The following is a 17958-nucleotide window of genomic DNA, read 5'->3' as shown; positions in this document are numbered from 1 at the left end:
ACCACCAAGAGGAGATGCATCATTAAATCATACTCACCCAATTAGGAAGAACGCATATCTTATTCAGTTTATTAGTAGCTATAAGAATAACGTTATCAGTTTTCATAGAAAATAAATATAGCTATAAGAATAGAAAAGTTTATTATCAAAGTCACACGCGGTGTATTTGTTGCGTGGCGACGCGTAGATAACCATGTAATGGCCCTTGTTCATCACCAATTCTCGAAGTTACAAAAATGCCCCCCGTTTCGCACTGCCCCATTTTGTGATGCCACTCTCGCCCTCTCCTCTATTTCCTCCTTTCTACGCTCACTCTCGTCGCCCAAAACACAAGCAAACCACCTCCGTCGATCCACTTTCTCCGGTGATTTCTCCTCCAATGGCCCCGGCGGTGGCGGATAGGATTGAGCTCGCCAAGCTCTGCAGCTCCAAGGATTGGTCAAAGGCTATCCGGATTCTCGATTCACTCCTCGCACAGTCCTGTGCCATTCAGGATCTCTGGTAATTTGGATTCTCGTTAACTTCTCCACTCTTCGATTTGGATTGTCTCGACGTATCGAGTTGATTGCTAGCTTTTCCGATCTTTTACTTTTTGCTATTTGTGTGCGTGTCATGAATGTTCAGCAATCGAGCTTTCTGCTTTAGCCAATTGGAGCTGCACAAGCACGTCGTCAAGGATTGCGATAAGGCGTTGCAGCTCGATCCTATGCTTCTACAAGCGTATATTCTCAAAGGTTGTTGTTCATGTTTACTTGATTTAAGACTGTGTCGCAATCAAATCGAGAATGTATAATGCTGTGTTTCTGCTGGATATTGTGAAAAATATGAAGTCAACTGTTCTTCAAATTGTAAAATTTGAAAAATGTAGTCAACTGCCATATCAGGAAAATGTTGCTGCTATTTCAGTAAAATGAATTGTTCTAGGGAATTAGTGTGAGTCCTTGCCACCAATTTACTCACTCTTTTGCCTTACTAGTGTACTTATATGGCCGAGATGGAAAGATGATGATTCGCTAAATGGTTGTCTAGACACTTGTCCCTTTTTACAATATGAATTTTCGGCATTCTTTAAGCAAGTTTTTACTCTTTCCTTTGTATATTATCTTTAGCATGAGCTACCACAGGTCATGTAGTTTTTTGTTTTTTGGGTACTGCCTCAGTTTTTAATACTCCCTCCGTCCCACAAGAATATGCACTCTTTCCTTTTTAGTCCGTCCCACAAGAATATGCACTTTCCAATTTTGGAAACTCCTTTCACTCTAATGAGGTGGGCCCATTATTCACTAACAATACTTTAATTACTTTTTTTCTCTACCTCTTACTTTCCCAATTTTGCATTAAAATCCGTGCCTAACCCAAAATGCATATTCTTTGGGGACGGAGGGAGTGTAACTTACTAGAATGTGATGGAAGGATGAAAAGTTTATTTTGAAGTTGATCACCAGATGCTAATCAGAAATAAAATGAACTCTGTGGTGTCTGGAACTCAGCTTCCAAATTGATCTTGGATCTTTAGCTTTATTGCCAGGAAGATGTTGTTTATGTATTACCAACCTCTGTAGTTCTATCTTATTCATTCAGTACACAATCTAAGTTTCTGCATAGATAACTTTAATGGTGGGTTGGCAGTAATTGAGAGCACTATATAATCAAGTCTAAGAATATTTCAAATAGTTAGGAGAACGCGACGAGGAAGAGTCTTAGGGTCACCCAAATGAGCCAAAACTGCAAGACTAAGTTCCCTTCTCACCTCTTTTAATAAATTTGTATCATGCATGTGTCTTTTTTCTCTGTTAATACTTTTGTTCATAACTTGCTCCTTAACTCAGATTTGCTTATAAAATATAGTTCTTACATGCCATTACTGTTTAAAGTATCCATGCTTGCTATTATAAAAGTTCCAGTCAGTGTGGCTTGATGCGACAATAATGTCTGCAAGTGTTCTTAGAAGGATTTACGTTGCCAAGTCGATAGTTACTATGAAGATATCAAATTCATTTGATCTTGTAATTTTTGAATTGAACATGTACTTTCTTGCTAGTAGTTTCTATAAAAACTGGACAATTCGGTGTTTCTTTTTCTTTGTTCAATTCTTTTACAAAAAATGCACCAGCGTTCTGCCATCAATAATATGTTCATTTCACTGAGCTTCTCAAAAGGGTATGGAGTTATACACCTGTAGGACTTTTTATTGCTCACCTTTCACAGGAATCCTATTATCACATATATTTTGTATCCATTGCTAAGTAGAATTCTTGCTGTGAAGCTGAGGAATGGACATTACGAGTTTTTGCACATGCTTTCAATCATTGGATGTGGTTTTGTGAATACTTCTTGGAACATCAGTTCAAAACTCTCTCAATTGGTTACCTTATATTATTCCCAAATGTTATTTTAAGTTCTATTTGATTTTAACTCTTCAGAAACTAGTCTGATTTATTTTTATTCTAGGTCATGCCTTTTCTGCTCTGGGAAGGAAAGAGGAAGCTTTTTTGGTTTGGGAAAAGGGATACGAGCATGCTGTTTGTCAGTCTGCTGATTTAAAACAACTTATGGAGCTGGAAGAGCTCATGAGAATTGCTAAGCAAAATGATTCCGTGTATTGTCAAAACAGTGATGAAGGGTCGTCTTTTCCTGCATCGGAATCTGTTGTTTCCACAGAATCAAGTGATGCATCTCAAAACCATGGGAAATCCAATGGAAGAATTACGGCACCTAGCTGCTCAACTCAACAAGTGGAGTCTCAAATAAATGGATTAAGTCTTAATGTCAAAGTAGAGAATTCTTTTGGCAGTCTATCAAACACTAAACTTGAAAATCGTCCATTGGAATCTAATGGGATACACAAAAAAAAGAAGTCAGTGGGGAAGTCTGCACTGAACAATGTGGAGGAATCCAGCAGTGAAATGATTGATTCTTCTGATTTATGCAGTGAGCCATTAAGCTTATCTGAAATACACAATGAATTAAAGGATGAGGCCAATAGGAGCAAAAAGTTGTGTGTTTCCAGGGTATCAAAGAACAAGTCAATTAATGTCGATTTCAGATTATCAAGGGGAATTGCACAGGTAAATTTAGGTTCCTCTTCTTTTCAGTGATAATGATGACATAAAATGCACTGCTCCAAAGGCATCCTGGAAGGGCATAAGCTTTCCTTATTCATCTGTTGGTTCCTCGAATTTAAGTTTGGCTTTTAATACTTTGAACATTTGATGCTGCTTCATCATCGTCTAGTCCTGGTTTATAGTGTGTCATTCTATATCTTGAATTTTGATTTTGGCGCATTTGTTTCTCTCACAGCATAAATGCATGTATATATCGACACACATGTATGAAGGAAAGTTTATTAGTTAGTGAAGATGATGCTCTCTTCTTTTGCAGGTTAATGAAGGAGAGTATGCTCATGCTATATCCATCTTTGACAAGGTTGATTTCTGCTCGTCTTTAACCTGTCATCGATATCTTAAACTTACTTTTACTCGCACCATTTGGTTGGAGGGAAGAGAAATTTTCATTTGTACACTTATCATGTCTTTTGTCTGTATCAGATACTACAAGAAGAACCTGATTACCCCGAGGCCTTAATTGGAAGAGGAACAGCATATGCATTTCAACGAGAACTGCATGCTGCTATCGCTGATTTTACAAAGGTAATACATGAATGAGGTTGAGTCCTTTATGTGAGGTGGAGTTGTGGATGATGGAAATCTGACACGGATATTTATGGTAGGCGATAGAATCAAATCCCTTAGCTGGTGAGGCCTGGAAACGTAGGGGACAAGCTAGAGCAGCCCTGGGAGAATCTGCTAAGGTGCTCATATCACATCTTGGTTACTTTGCTTAAGTTTTTGTTTTTTTAGAGTTTATGCTAGCTGGTTTTGTATTCTTATAGCTGTAAATCTTTAAGCAAAGTCATGAACGAGCCAGTTTTACCTTCAAAACAGCTCTTTATAAGCTTATTGACAGAATTTCTAATTGATAAACCTATAAACGAATACCATGACTTTAGATTAATGGGCATATATTACAAATAATGGGAAATTTAGTACTACCATTTTTCCCCCACTAAAACAAGCTGCCTTCTTATGTGCCTTTTCAAATGTGATCTCGAGATGAACATTCCATGTATGATTTTAACAGTCCTTTAATGTAAGAGCTAATCTCACACAATTCCATAGCAACTCTTTTCTTTACTGAAGGTCTGATGTGATCTCCTTATTCTTTGAGATGGTATTTACTTTCTATTGTGCATTATATTGTTGTGTGTCTACATCGGTAGATGCTGTATACTGCTTTGTTTGATTTTCTTATATTTTCCAGGCTATTGCAGACTTGACAAAAGCGCTGGATTTTGAACCCAATTCTCCAGACATATTGCATGAAAGGGGTAATTGCATTATCATATATGTTAAAAATTTGTTTTTATTAGTTTCAGCTTGATGCTTGTGAGGACGTCCTTAAAGTTGCCAATCATATGCTACTGGTGCTTTCCAGGCTAACTCTGCATGTGAAAGCTATATTAATTTGCAAAATTTAGGCATATGGCACAAATGCTTGCCAGGTGAAACTATCATTAGTTAACAGCCAAATATACCTCTCTTTCCAAAGGAGTCTTTGACTCTTTGCCCGTTCGCTTACTTACCATCTGGATGGTTACTCTATCTAATATCAATGACAGTATATATCTAATATCAATTTTACAACCTAGTAAAAGCTATAAAAGTCAAAGATCACTGCAAAAGATTTCTGTGTATGGATAGAGAACTTATGCAAGCTCTCAAGAATAATTTAGAAATGAATTTACAGATATCTTCTTGTTAAACATTAACTTTATGATTTGTCAAAGAGTTCTCTCTTTGTAGATATGTTCATTTTAGTATAATTTATGCAGGCATTGTAAATTTTAAATTTAAGGATTACAAAGCTGCTGTTGAAGACTTATCAGCATGCATAGAAGTTGATGATCAGAACAAATCTGCTTTGACATATTTGGTGAGCACACAAGATTTAACTATGGCTTTGGGTAATGAAGCTTAATGATTTTTATCCAAACAATTATGTAGTTTTTGATTATTGATGTGATAGGGTTTGGCTCTGTCTTCACTTGGTGAATATAAAAGGGCCGAAGAGGCACATACTAAAGCAATCCAAATCGATCAAAATTTTCTTGAGGCTTGGACTCATCTAACTCAGGTAATCCTTTAGAATATACTTTGATAGCCATCCCTTTTTTCTTTTCTTTGCTCGCTCGTGTGTGTTTGTGTCAGTTTGTGTAATATTGTCCCTCTGGAAGAAAGCTAAAAAGAAAAGAATTTGTCAAGGTTTCTTGTTTTCAGGTTGTGACCAAATAACCAATCTAGTAGAGTAGACTACCATTTTAATAGCAGGATAGCTACCCACTCTAGATCCGAATTTGATTATGTATAATTGGCACAACCAAGGCAGATAGACATCATACAAAAATCTCAGTAGGCAAGACAACAACTTGAAAGGATTTTCAGTTCAAGGCTTTTGAAAAAGAAAAAATTTGTTCAAACATAATGGTTAACTTGTTTATTGCTTGAAAAGCCCACTTGATTGCTAAGCTCTCGCATATGGGTGAACAGATTCTTTTCAACTGCTCGCCTTTCCCGCTTAAGCTTTATCGTGAAAATAAAAGATAATATCCCCAGAACGAAGGACATTCTTAGTGAGAAGTATTTGCATTTTTAAGTTTTTAGGAATTTGCATTTATTCTAAGACTAACTGTCTCGCAGTAGGTTTTCGTTGGTAATTCCATCTTGTTGTCTTGCAAGCTATTATGATTTATTCACCAGTTATTTGATTTTTAAAACAAAAAAGATGAATTTTATTGAGGGCTGGAAATTCACCATGTGCAGCAGCCAGTTACAAACGTTTAGTAACTTTTCATTGGGAACTAGGAGGTGTGGCTTATACGGCTATACCATTAATTTGTGTTTTGATGTTGTACTATATTAGGATTAGTCAAGGTGCAGTACAAAAGCTTTTTTACCTGGCTTATAATGCATGTATTGATGTGGTTTGAATATGATCCTACTATGTACTTGGAGCACAGATAGACCTGTCACTACCTAATTTATATTTGATTGGTTTGGTGTTGAGAATATCTAATTCTGTCTGGATTATTTACATGTTCGTCAATGTTAATAAACAAGAATTATGGATAATGTTTGGTCATTTGGCAGTTCTATCAAGACATGGAAAATTCAGAAAAGGCTCTACGATGCATTCATGACATTCTGAAAATTGATGAAAGGTTCGTATAAGCTATTGTCTGATATGATCATTTGTATTATGTCAAGAATTAGTGACTTACAAGTGATGGATCTTAGTAACTATTCTCTAAAATGCTCTTTTGATTGGATTTACTTTGTTTCCAGTTTTTGTTTACCCAGGAGCATATAGCCCCTTTTTTGTGCACAAAAGTTAATCATGGTAACCAGCTTGGAAATGTATTAACTTATTAAGGAGCCTTTTGGCCTACATGAGACTATATTGTCTTGTCATGCTGACTGTCTTGGGGCACAATCTTTAACTAAATATTTTGCACAGATCTAATTTGGACTTTAATTTTCATCTCTCTTTTGTATGCATGTAGTCATGTCTGCCAATGAATTTCTCATTGAATCTGTCTTTTTGTCACCATTCCTGATAACAAATTGTCACTTTATTGTGCTCCCTTTTGTTTCCTTCATGCAACCTTAAATAAGATGAAAACCCAAGTTTTGGGGATCTAAGTACCTAAAGTTTCGTTTTTCTGATACGGAGTGATATGCGGAAGAACCGTAAGCATTCGCCTATATCTCGGCATATGAAGCATAATACACCATTGGCATGATAAACAATAAAGTAGCTGTTTGTGTATAACCCCCCCCCCCCCTCTTAAACCAAATCAAACTCTTAAGAGATAAACTTATCTCAAACTAACTAATAACTACCCCCTCCGTTCCTTGTTAATAGAGGCACTTCTTTTCAGCACGGAGTTTAAAAATAGTGTGTTAAATGGATGGTGAAAAAAAGTAAGAGAGAATAAAGTAAGAGAGATGAAGAGAGAATAAAGTAAAAAGGAGAATTGCTTTTTGCCAGAAATAGAAATGACTCAATTAACATGGAACGGAGGGAGTACTTATGATAATAACAATTACAACTAAACGGATAATATAAACTACTAAAAGTTGTTTGTGTATAACCCCCCCTTTAAGTTTCTTATCCACACATGAACTCCTGATTTTGATTTTTGTCATGCTAATTACTCGCACATCATCAGAAGTCACATGGATTGTCTAATGACGATTCAGTTTGGTTACTACATGTGCAAAAGAGTTTGGTAGTAATTATCTCTTTCCATGACTACCAAGTTATTTAATTGTATGAAAACTGAATAATATCTAATTTTTTCTTCAATATAGCCTTAAATATTTGGTCCAGACTTATGTACATGCGTAAAAAAATAGTTTACATCGGGGTGTTAAGGACTTTAGGTGTTGGTGTGCTCTACATACTTGCATTTCATACTGATGAGTTATATTTTAATTTTATTGATTTGAACTACTGCTTCAGCTTTGCCAAAGCATACCACCTGCACGGGGTTCTTCTCCATGGAATGGGAGAGCACAGGTAATATTTTTAAGTTAATATTATTGCACCTGATACATAGCAGTATATACCGGTTATTGTTATTTACTAGAACAAAGTAAATTTTGGATTATAAGATAAATTAGATGTTATTGCTTGTTGTGGTTCTATTGTATGATATAGTTAAATGTTTAAGCTCGGAGTTACATCCCAGTTTGGGAAGCTTCTTTTTTTGACTTAAATTTCTGAATTGCTTGATACAATATCATTCTTCCCAAATTTGTCTTTTAGCACCGAAACTGCTTTATATTATCTGTGTTTCTCGTAAGCTGTAAGTCTCTCTCCTTATTGTTCTCTTTACTCTATGCATTGAAAATTGTTGTGTTACTCTTCCTATGTTTGTGTGTGTAATACTCCCTCCGTTCCCTCATAGAGGCTGAACTTTCGGCACGGAGTTCAAGAAATGGATGTTTAGTGTGTTATGTGGATAGATGAAAAAGTAAGACACTAAGAGAGAATAGAGTAGAAAGTGAATAAAGTAGAGAGAATAAAGTTAGAGAGAGTAAAGTAAAAGTGAGAAAAAGTGTTAATTATTACTATATATGGAAATGACTCAACTATGCGGGAACTCCCTAAAAAGGAAAAATGACTCAACTATGAGGGAACAGAGGGAGTATATATTAGCCGCTAAAATCATCAATTTTGGCTGAATTCTGGTATCTCCTATAAATTAACAATGTGGCCGGGAAAGTTATGAACTTTATGCTGTAGGCAATTTTCTATGCTTTAGAATTTCAGAAATCGTTTTCATATATAAAACTTTAAAAAAGAGAGAAAAATATCCAATTCGCCCTCAGCCCTCATCATGAAAAAAAAGATATCTAAATTGCCTCTTTGCCTTTACATTCTCCCTCGGATTCTCTGATCGACAGCCTGGAGATGTCGTCTCACCCTCTATCTAAATTATATCTTGAGAGAGGGAAGAGTGAGGACCTATTGGAAATCAAATATAGAGAGAAAGGTGTGCTATTGGGTTGGACTAGATTCTTATTTTGCTATCGGACATAAAATGACGTTGTTTTGGGTCATGTAGACATCCCGACTTGCAAAAACGATGTCGTTTTGATCCACACAAATATTTGGACATGCCGCGTGAAATTTGATTTGAGAGAACCGATTTTGCGGGAAATTGATTACAATGTTAAAGTTCATGACTTTTCCGTCAACTTTTTAAGTTCGTGGGAGATGCAAAAAATCGTCCAAAGCTGATGATTTTAGCGGCTAACAGCCCTAGATATTACTTATTTTGATTTTTTATCATTGTGTAGTAATTTGGATTATTTGTTCCGAAAATTGTAGTGTATTTCCTACTGGCATGCTCTATTTAATATACCTCAGAATGGGTTTAATATGTTTTTGTTATCGAGTAAATTATATTACTTGAATGATTGCAGGAATGCCATCAAGGAATTATCAACGGGATTGAGTATTGATAGCTCAAATATTGAATGTTTGTATCTAAGAGCTTCTTGCTATCATGCTATTGGGGAATTTAAAGAAGCAGTATGACTTTTCCGACTATTCTTCCTCCATATTCTATCTATTCTTCCCTCTACCATAGCATCATTCAACTTCCCTCTATGGCTCTATCATAGCGTCATTCATGGAGTGGATTTATGATACAGGTTAAAGATTATGACGCAGCCTTAGATCTTGAATTAGATTCAATGGAAAAGTTTGTTCTCCAGTGCTTAGCCTTCTATCAGGTTATTTATTTTTCTGTAAGACTTATTTCCTATGATTGTCTGATGAATTTCACCTGTGTATTGAAGCATTTTTATTGAATATAAATTGCAGCCATGTTACAAACAAGTTAGAAGTAATTGCAGATTTTATTATCGATGTGCTATCTGTTTGGCTTTATCCAGCAATTCTGCTATTTTTTTAGGTTGGCTATCTGAAAAGAATGGAGCCTTAAAAAATATAATGTCATCCATGGTTTTGTTTGACCTACTATTGTACATTATACAGATTTCAGTCTCTACTTTAGTTCCGAGTTATGACAGTCTCTTCCTTAGGGACTCCTAGAACCTTCTGTTCATGGACTGGAATATATTCTAGGTACCATGAGATTAGACCAAAGAATTAGGTTACAACTGTGACGAACACGATAAGTGTTGACTGAGAGAATCCTGAAAATTAGTTGATTCTGGTTTGTTTCTCTTTTTGGGTGACTTCTGACTAACTCTAGCCACCTGAAGAAGATTTCAGATATCGGCATTGTGTTAGCAGATATATCTGTAAGACTGATCAGGAGTGTTCTTGATCACAGAGAAGTGTAAGGACTAAGACGAGGTGTTGATATTTTTGTTTTTCACAAGTTGATACCAAGACCATAACTATGCATGTCGCTTCTGTTTGGTCATTTCATTTGATCTTCAGTGTAGAACAATAAAATATATACACATGTGGAAAAGTATATACTATATAAACATATTAGAGAAAAGTAGTACGTCATTATTATCACTTTACAAAGCTTCTATAAATATTATACAAGAAACTAAGTCTGACTAGGATACATAATCGATGTGGGATACTTATTTTACAACACTCCATCTCAAGCTGGAGCATAAACATCGATCATGTCCAGCTTTATACAAAGTTCTGAGATATGTTTTCACCCAACAGTAAAAGTGAAGCCATCGGACACAGTAGTAGTTGTAGTAGTAGTACTAGTTGGAAACATTCAATATGATAGTGGTCTCTGCAAATACGACAGTGTAGACGATTTGAAGAAACCAAGGACCTAATCAGAAGTTGTAGTAGAAACTAGAAAACAAGCAAAATCAGTAGTGTAGTTGGTAGTGGCTGTAACAGAACAAGACTTGCGGCAGAGGCAGGCAGAACTGAACAAAGTCGGCATAGCAGTTCGGGCAAAGTCCTAGAAGTGGATTTAGAATCTCTATTCGATATTAGAGCAAGAATTCAGAGTAGTGTCAGAAACCGTGCAGAGTCTATTATGAACAGTGCAGTTCTATGAATAGTGCAACAGCGGCAGAACAGAATAGGGCAAAGCAGAGATGGTTCCAGGCTATTGGGAAGTCCTCAGCAGATCAGTCAGGAGTTGTAGAACGGACAAAGTAGAGAAGCAGAACAGAGCAGCTGAGCGGCAGAAACAGAAACCGTAATTTTGTTTGTTACAAACTAAACTAAAAACGGGTTAAAATCCTTTATGATACCATATAGAACAATAAAATAAAGGCACGTGTGTAAAAGTATATACACATATTAGAGAAAAGTAGTAGGTCATTATTATCACTTTGCAAACCTTCTGTATATATTATAAGAACTGATGTGGGATACTTATTCTACAACATTCGGCAAAGCGGATTTTCAGAAATTAGTAGTTCCAGGGTGATTGAGAATTTTCCAAATAGTACATTTAGCCTATAAGAGTGCTGTATCATCTTAGCCATTGGAAAACTATATGGAGAAAAGACTCAATGGAGGTGCATGGTGGAATAATGAATACTTGAATCTAAATGTCAGTAACACATGATTGACTTTAAATAAAAACAACTTGGAATATGACTAAGCCAGATTTCTGTGTCATATCATTCGTCTCTCTATTATTCGTTCTCCATATAGACATGATTTTATCCATATTTAATGTTAATCTGTTATAAGGTTATCCTTGGGCCAGAACCATGCTTTATGTGAGGAGTGCCTTTTCATTTTTTTAATTTTTTATTTGTATCTTTTGTTTCAGAAAGAAATTGCACTGTACACAGCTTCAAAGTTTAACACTGAGTTCTCATGGTTTGATCTTGATGGTGACATAGATCCCCTCTTTAAGGTAATATTCAATTCTTGCTTCATCCACCGTGGTAGTTGTGTCAATCATCTGATTGTTCTGTAACTTCTGTTACCGTAATATATAGGCATTGGTTATAAATTGTACTGGGATCTAGTTCTTATCACTCTTTTATTTGAACACGTTATGCAATCAGGCTGTATTACAAAGTTTTGCAACTTATAGCCCATTTTAGTCACTGTTGAGGATCTTTATTTTGGAGCATATAATTAGTGTATGTCAGTTGTGTGCACGGTCAATGCTGATACTTAGTTGATAGATTTCTTTATTGCTGAGATTTGAACTCAGAATATAATATAGATGCAAGACATTGATTTTCTAGGCAAATAACTATTGCTAAAATGCCTTGTTAATTTTTTAATGTAAATTTGCATGCAATAGATATCGTATTTGAAACAAAAATCAGCTAATTTTTAACAAGAATGAGTCCAGAATTCTAGCTTATTTATTAATACTCTTTTGCAACATTTTTTTGTAGGAATATTGGTGTAAAAAACTGCATCCAAAGAACGTATGTGAAAAAGTCTATAGGCAACCTCCTCTGCGAGATTCTATGAGAAAGGGAAAGCTGAAAAAGCAAGAATTTACACTCACTAAACAGAAGGCAGCCCTTTTACAGGCTGCAGATTCTATTGGCAAGAAGATTCAATACCATTGCCCAGGATTCATGCCCAACAAACGTCAGGTGATTTGTTTATTAAGATCAGTAGGCATGAAGTAGCTAATATTGAGTTTCAAATATTAGCACTATGGAGTATGCACTATGCAGCCCTTCCATTTCTGAAGCATATTAGTTCTACTTACATGTTTTGAGCTGAACTACAACAGGATTTATACTTCTGCTCCCATTTCCCCTGTGCGATTTTTTATTTCGATATGACAAGTCATTGTTCTTGACTGGCGTGTTATGGCCAAGTTGCTATTCTGCAAATTTTATTCTAGACTCCTTAGTGTTTTTATTATTTTATTACACTTGAGGTTCTTTCCAAACTAGAAGAAAGAAAAAATAAATTATATTGGAATTTAACATTTTCATTAGTTGAAATTTCTGCTCTAAGTGTTCAACTATACACAGAATGCTGTCTCTACTCCATCAGATGCCAGAGGTTGAATTTAGTTTGATTTTTTACTGGTGAACTTATATGACTGGGATCTGATATCCAGTATTTAGTTTCATTGGATTTTTTAAGATATGATATTCTTTGAAAGTAGATCTTTCGTTCAGATATATTGACATTGCATTTTTTTGTTGTCTTCTGGAAGCAAACCTATATTCAGCTATGGTAATAGAGCTACTTGGCGCTAACATGTCTTTAAAAGCTTAGTATTAACATGCTAATAGGGGTGGGAAAAATACTTGAAAACTGAAAACTGAATATCCTATCTGACAGTAGGATATTGAATTCAGTTTGGTTTAAATTTTTGGTAAATTTCAGTTTTTCGGTTTTTGTATTTAAATAACCAAAAAAAAATCAAAAGCAAATTTAATTTTTAAAAACCAAACAGCTAGACTTTCTTGGGTCAATGGTTTAAAATGTTATAATATAATTAGGTCGAGGAAATATAGTTTTATATTAGTGGAAATGATTATTTCAATAATTATCTTGAGCTCCCATGTCTTGTGGGTTGTGGCTCTCTCATCACAATGCTTCTCTCTGCTGACAATTTTGATTTTATATGTTAGAAAATAGAGTGATTTATATAGATGTTTTATTTACGTATGCTATGATATTTATATGCTATGAAGATTATAGTAATTGTTTAGATAGGTCGATTGATACAATGTATATTTTTAAGTAAGTTCTTGAAAATTGATTTTCAGATTTTTTGGTTTTTAAGTTTTTTGGATATTTGTTTTTAATTTCAGTTTTTAGGCCGGATCAGTTTTCATAGCTTGGTTTTTACGGACAATTCAGTTTGGTTCGGTTTGGGCAAAAAACCGACGTAAAACTGAATGCTCATCCCTAGCTAATAGTATCTCCAGCTTTACCTTTATTTTCGTGACTAAATATTTTATTCAATACAAGACACTATTTTCTTCGTAGCCCATGAGTTAGTTGATTGTTGAACCTGTGACAGATAGATAAATCGAAGCATAGGACTTTGGCTTTCAAATTTGAAGCATAGTTAATTAGTTAGTTTGAAGAACAGTTTGAGGCCAAAACGTAAAATATTTTAGTAAAAGATCTGAAAAAATTCAGTTTATCTATTGCTATCTTGAGTAGTAAATGTCAATTCTCATGCTGATATATCCAACAATCACAAAAAAGTGAGTTAGCATTGTCTATTGTGGGTTGTGTTAACTAGCACACGTTATTAGTTGAAAACCTAATTGGTTCTTTGCTTCTCTTGTCCCCTTGCTGTCTGCTACTTTACTACTGGGTTCTGCACCAACTGATAGTCTTTATCTGAACATGAATCAGTACCGAATGGCGGGACTTGCTGCTTTAGAGATCGCACAGAAGGTTGTCAGAGTTTGGCGTTCTCTACAAACTGAATGGAAGAATTCAAATAAGGGGTCTCTTAAACATGGAAAGAAAGTCAGGAGAAAAGAAAAACATATTCATACTAGTCAGAACAGAGGTGGTGCTGGTTGCAGCACTAGCAGTTTCTTTGAATCATTGACTATCAATAATGCAGCAGAAGAGAAACAATTCGGACGTCCTTCATTGCCATGGCATGGTCTTTATTCAATGGCTGTCAAATGGAGACAAATATCTGAACCATGTGATCCAGTTGTTTGGATTAACAAATTGAGGTAAACCACCTCAGTTCATCTACTTCAGATTTACATGAGAGCAAAGTGTTGTCATTACGGTGACTTGCAACTCCATCTGTGAAAAAATGCCCCATTTTGCTATTTTGGGACATCCGCGATTTAAATTCCCCATTTATTTTTTTCCACTTTAGGTAAGTGGACCCCACATTCAGTTAAATCATTACACTCGCATTCTATTATAAGTACAATATATAAAAGTGGAGTCCACATTCGGACCCTACAGTCAATTAAATCATTACACTCATATTATGTTATATAACTAATATGTAGAAGTGGAGTCCACATTCCACTTACCTCTTTCCCCATTTTTCTTCACAAAGTTAAACAATTTTTTAAAACCCGTGCCGAGTCAAAATGGGACTATAAATATCGGATGGAGGGAGTATGATTTACTTTATGTAGTACGGGTAAATTAGGGAATCAAAGAGAATCCTTAAAAATCTCAAAAGATCCCTAAAACTTAAATTTTATACTCTCCCTGTCCACGAAAAATAGTCACACTTAAATTTGGCCTTAGTTTTGATAGTATAAAATTAGGATTCATTTTAACCCTACCCTATATATATGTGTATATATTTTTTCATGTGCATTTAAGCTCAAGTTCTTATGTGGCTTTTTATTTTTGTTTATCTAGCGAGGAATTTAATTCTGGATTTGGGTCCCAAACTCCTCTTGTTCTTGGGCAAGCAAAGGTGGTACGCTATTTCCCAAAATTTGACAGGTAATTTGAACTGCATATACCACTTTGAAGTTTTTGATATCATGATAAAGAATTGTCTTCCACTTAGATTCAAATGAGTAAATCATTCATTTGCTTGTTGATCTACAGAGCATTCAGTGTTGCCAAAGCATTAATGATGGACAATAAGTATGCCCGTGACAAGAAGGATAACCTCATCTATCTTAATGAAGATGGGAAACTGCAAGAGGTAAGTAATATTGTTGGATAAGTCAAACGCTAAAATCTTTCATGTCATCACTTTTTTTGTTTCCATTCCCGGACTCTGCTGTTTGTTTGCATGATTAACTACTAGGGTTGGACTTTGTAGACTTTCCATCAGTAGAAATATTATAATACAATATGTTGCTCACTTTGGAATAGCTATACATTTTCTTAATGATGTTACCAGCCCTGTTTCTTCTTAGGTGAAAATGGCAAACCTCTTTGTTTAGAGTGATGTTAGGGTTTATTTAATTCTTATGAAACTTCACTTGAGTGAAGCTGTTGAGTAAACCATGCTGTAGACATCCCCTGTAGGGATTCCAATACCTATCTGTAACTCAATGATCTTGCATATTCTACCCATCTCGGTTTCTCGGGTTCTCCACCGGAGTAAGTAGTAACCTTAAAGATAAGAACAGTGCCAATGCTACAGGATAACTGAATGACAAATTTTGAGCTAACTAATGTTGGCTAGCAATCAGTGCTCAGTTTGATTCTTTCTTGAGCTAATGGGTATTTCTTTTGTTTTGCTTTGTTGGTTTATTATGTATTATGTTCTAAAATAGTATTGTTTATTGGTATTATAGATATTGAATGCAGAATCATGCTCGGACCTTTACAAAGCTGTGGGGCAGGATTTCTGGTTAACCACCTGGTGCCATAGTATGGCAGTTGAGGGGTACTTTTGTTGGATATTACTTGTTGTGAACACTTCTTTGTTTCCCTTCGGTTATAATTGTTGAACCTTTTTAGCATAACTCCTTTGATAATGTTTCTTGTCTCAGGAAGCAGCTTGAAGGAACTAGGATATCTTTAGAAAAAACGTATACTTTATCTCCTTCTGGTCCACTTCAGATTGATTACTTATCAATTCGTACCTTATGAATTTTGTTTATTTACTCTTGTCAGGGATCCAACTGGGTATGATTTTGCTGTCAAAACTCCTTGTACACCTTCAAGGTGGGATGACTTTGAAATGGAAATGACTTCGGCTTGGGAGGTATCTCCTGCACCCTAGTTTATGTCCTGATAAGTGTTTAGACTCCAGGACTTGCTGTGATACCACCAGTGATGTTTATATCATTTCTTGTGAACATTTCATGAGCTTCAGAATCATGGATTGTGGACGTAATAGGATTGGATATGCCATTTCTGTGTTCTTTCAGTAACAGTTGATATTTGATTCCTACACATATAATCAAATTTAACTCTTTCGGGATTCTTCGAATAAAATCTTATCCTTTCTTGTGTATCATTTTATCTTCTTAACCATCGTATCTGTATCAACCCTCTAATTCTTCCGCTCTAACAATTAGCTCCTGGGTCTGGCTATTGAGCTTACACGATACAATCATTTATTGTATTGAAGTATACAGCTTGTCCTAAAGGGGTCTCATCCTGTTCCACTTATATTTGAAAGTGAAACTGATCAGAAAGAATCAGATAGATACATCATCTTCTCTCTTAGACTAGACTGGCATGGGCTGAAAATTCTTGTTCTGATTTGCAGGCACTCTGTGATGCTTATTGTGGTGAAAATTATGGGTCAACTGATTTTGATGTGCTTGAGAATGTGAGGGAAGCAATTTTAAGAATGACTTATTACTGGTGAGAATTATGTTTGGAGTGCATAACATAAGCAAGCGCATGGCACTTTGTGATGTTTCATTTGTATGATTCGAGCTCAACTGCTATTCTCTCAGGTATAATTTTATGGCGTTATCAAGAGGCACTGCTGTAATTGGATTGGTTGTGTTGCTTGGGCTGCTTTTGGCTGCCAACATGGAATTCACTGGTAGCATTCCAGAGGGCATCCAGGTGGACTGGGATGCAGTTCTAGAACGCGACCCTAACTCGTTTATATCTTGTGTGAAAAGCTGGCTGTATCCTTCCCTTAAGATGAGCACGTCGTGGAAAGGGTACCCTGATGTAGCCTCAACTCTTGAGACAACAGGATTAGTTGTTGCGGCATTGAGCACCTACTCTGACTGAGGAATTCTTCTATTCTATAAGGTAACACAGTCACAAAATATGATGCTAACTATTTCTGCTCTAATTTTATACACTTGTGGGGTAGAGGATACAGACTAGTTTTAAATGTCGCAGGTTATATTTGTGAAGAGAACAAAATATGATGTACGCGTATCTGAAATTGATATAACAAGGTCACATTAGGAAGTGTGTTTGTTAGGTGTATACATGTGCAAGGTAATATTGTTCTAAATGAACCTTGTATACTGATTGTTTTGCCAGTTATTTACCTCTTGAGTTTGTTAGGGGAAGTCTCTCAACTGCCACTACCCAGTTTTTAGTATAGATGTGTGTTTAACTGTAATCTGCTTTAAATATATTTTTGTACTACTGTTTGCAGTTATTTACTCCTTTGATTTCCAACACTGGTCGAAATCGGATATAAATATAAAGCAGCTATTTATAAGCTTATTCGGTTATATTCTTAAATCGCTCGTTCCATGATTGTGATTTATGTTATGAATTTTACACAAGTTCTGCCTTTTGATAAATCTGTGTCAAATGTGTCGTGAATTTTATAGTTTTTGGCTTTTTGCCATTGACAACATCTGGTTAGTTTGTCGATGTACTATTATCTTTTGTTTTTTCTGTTGTGTGGTTTCATGTTTGTATATTTACAGAGACGAATTTGTTTTGAAAGTTTTCTTTAATACTCAAGCTTAAAAATTTACTAGATGCAGGTTGAACACTTTATTGGACTTCTGGTCGCAAACTAGTGATGCAATTGCAACATTC

General features: G+C 35.5%; 1 protein-coding gene across 1 annotated transcript; it reads left to right on the top strand.

Annotated features, from left to right (window-relative positions):
• The first annotated feature begins 257 nt into the window (after nt 1–257).
• On the top strand, nt 258–17634 carry LOC121808485 (suppressor of RPS4-RLD 1-like). Its single transcript, XM_042209009.1, has 23 exons — nt 258–501; nt 625–734; nt 2452–3068; nt 3382–3426; nt 3549–3650; nt 3731–3811; nt 4321–4387; nt 4892–4992; nt 5086–5193; nt 6207–6277; nt 7582–7638; nt 9051–9159; nt 9282–9362; nt 11366–11452; nt 11949–12155; nt 13894–14228; nt 14884–14970; nt 15079–15178; nt 15780–15871; nt 15978–16016; nt 16102–16192; nt 16703–16800; nt 16896–17634. The coding sequence occupies exons 1-23, from the start codon at nt 269–271 to the stop codon at nt 17182–17184; spliced, it is 3207 nt and encodes a 1068-aa protein (XP_042064943.1). The 5' UTR covers nt 258–268; the 3' UTR covers nt 17185–17634.
• Nucleotides 17635–17958: the final 324 nt, after the last annotated feature.

The sequence above is a fragment of the Salvia splendens genome, chromosome 6 (assembly GCF_004379255.2).
Source record: "Salvia splendens isolate huo1 chromosome 6, SspV2, whole genome shotgun sequence".
Classification (NCBI taxonomy): domain Eukaryota; kingdom Viridiplantae; phylum Streptophyta; class Magnoliopsida; order Lamiales; family Lamiaceae; genus Salvia; species Salvia splendens.
The sequence above is the reverse complement of the archived record's forward strand: the minus strand, read 5'-3'. Positions and strand labels throughout refer to the sequence as shown.

Coding starts and splice junctions, on each gene's coding strand:
- LOC121808485 (XM_042209009.1), top strand. CDS start 269: ATGCCACTCTCGCCCTCTCCTCTATTTCCTCCTTTCTACGCTCACTCT. Junction 502..624: donor TGTGCCATTCAGGATCTCTG/GTAATTTGGATT, acceptor ATGAATGTTCAG/CAATCGAGCTTTCTGCTTTA. Junction 15,872..15,977: donor CATAGTATGGCAGTTGAGGG/GTACTTTTGTTG, acceptor TTCTTGTCTCAG/GAAGCAGCTTGAAGGAACTA.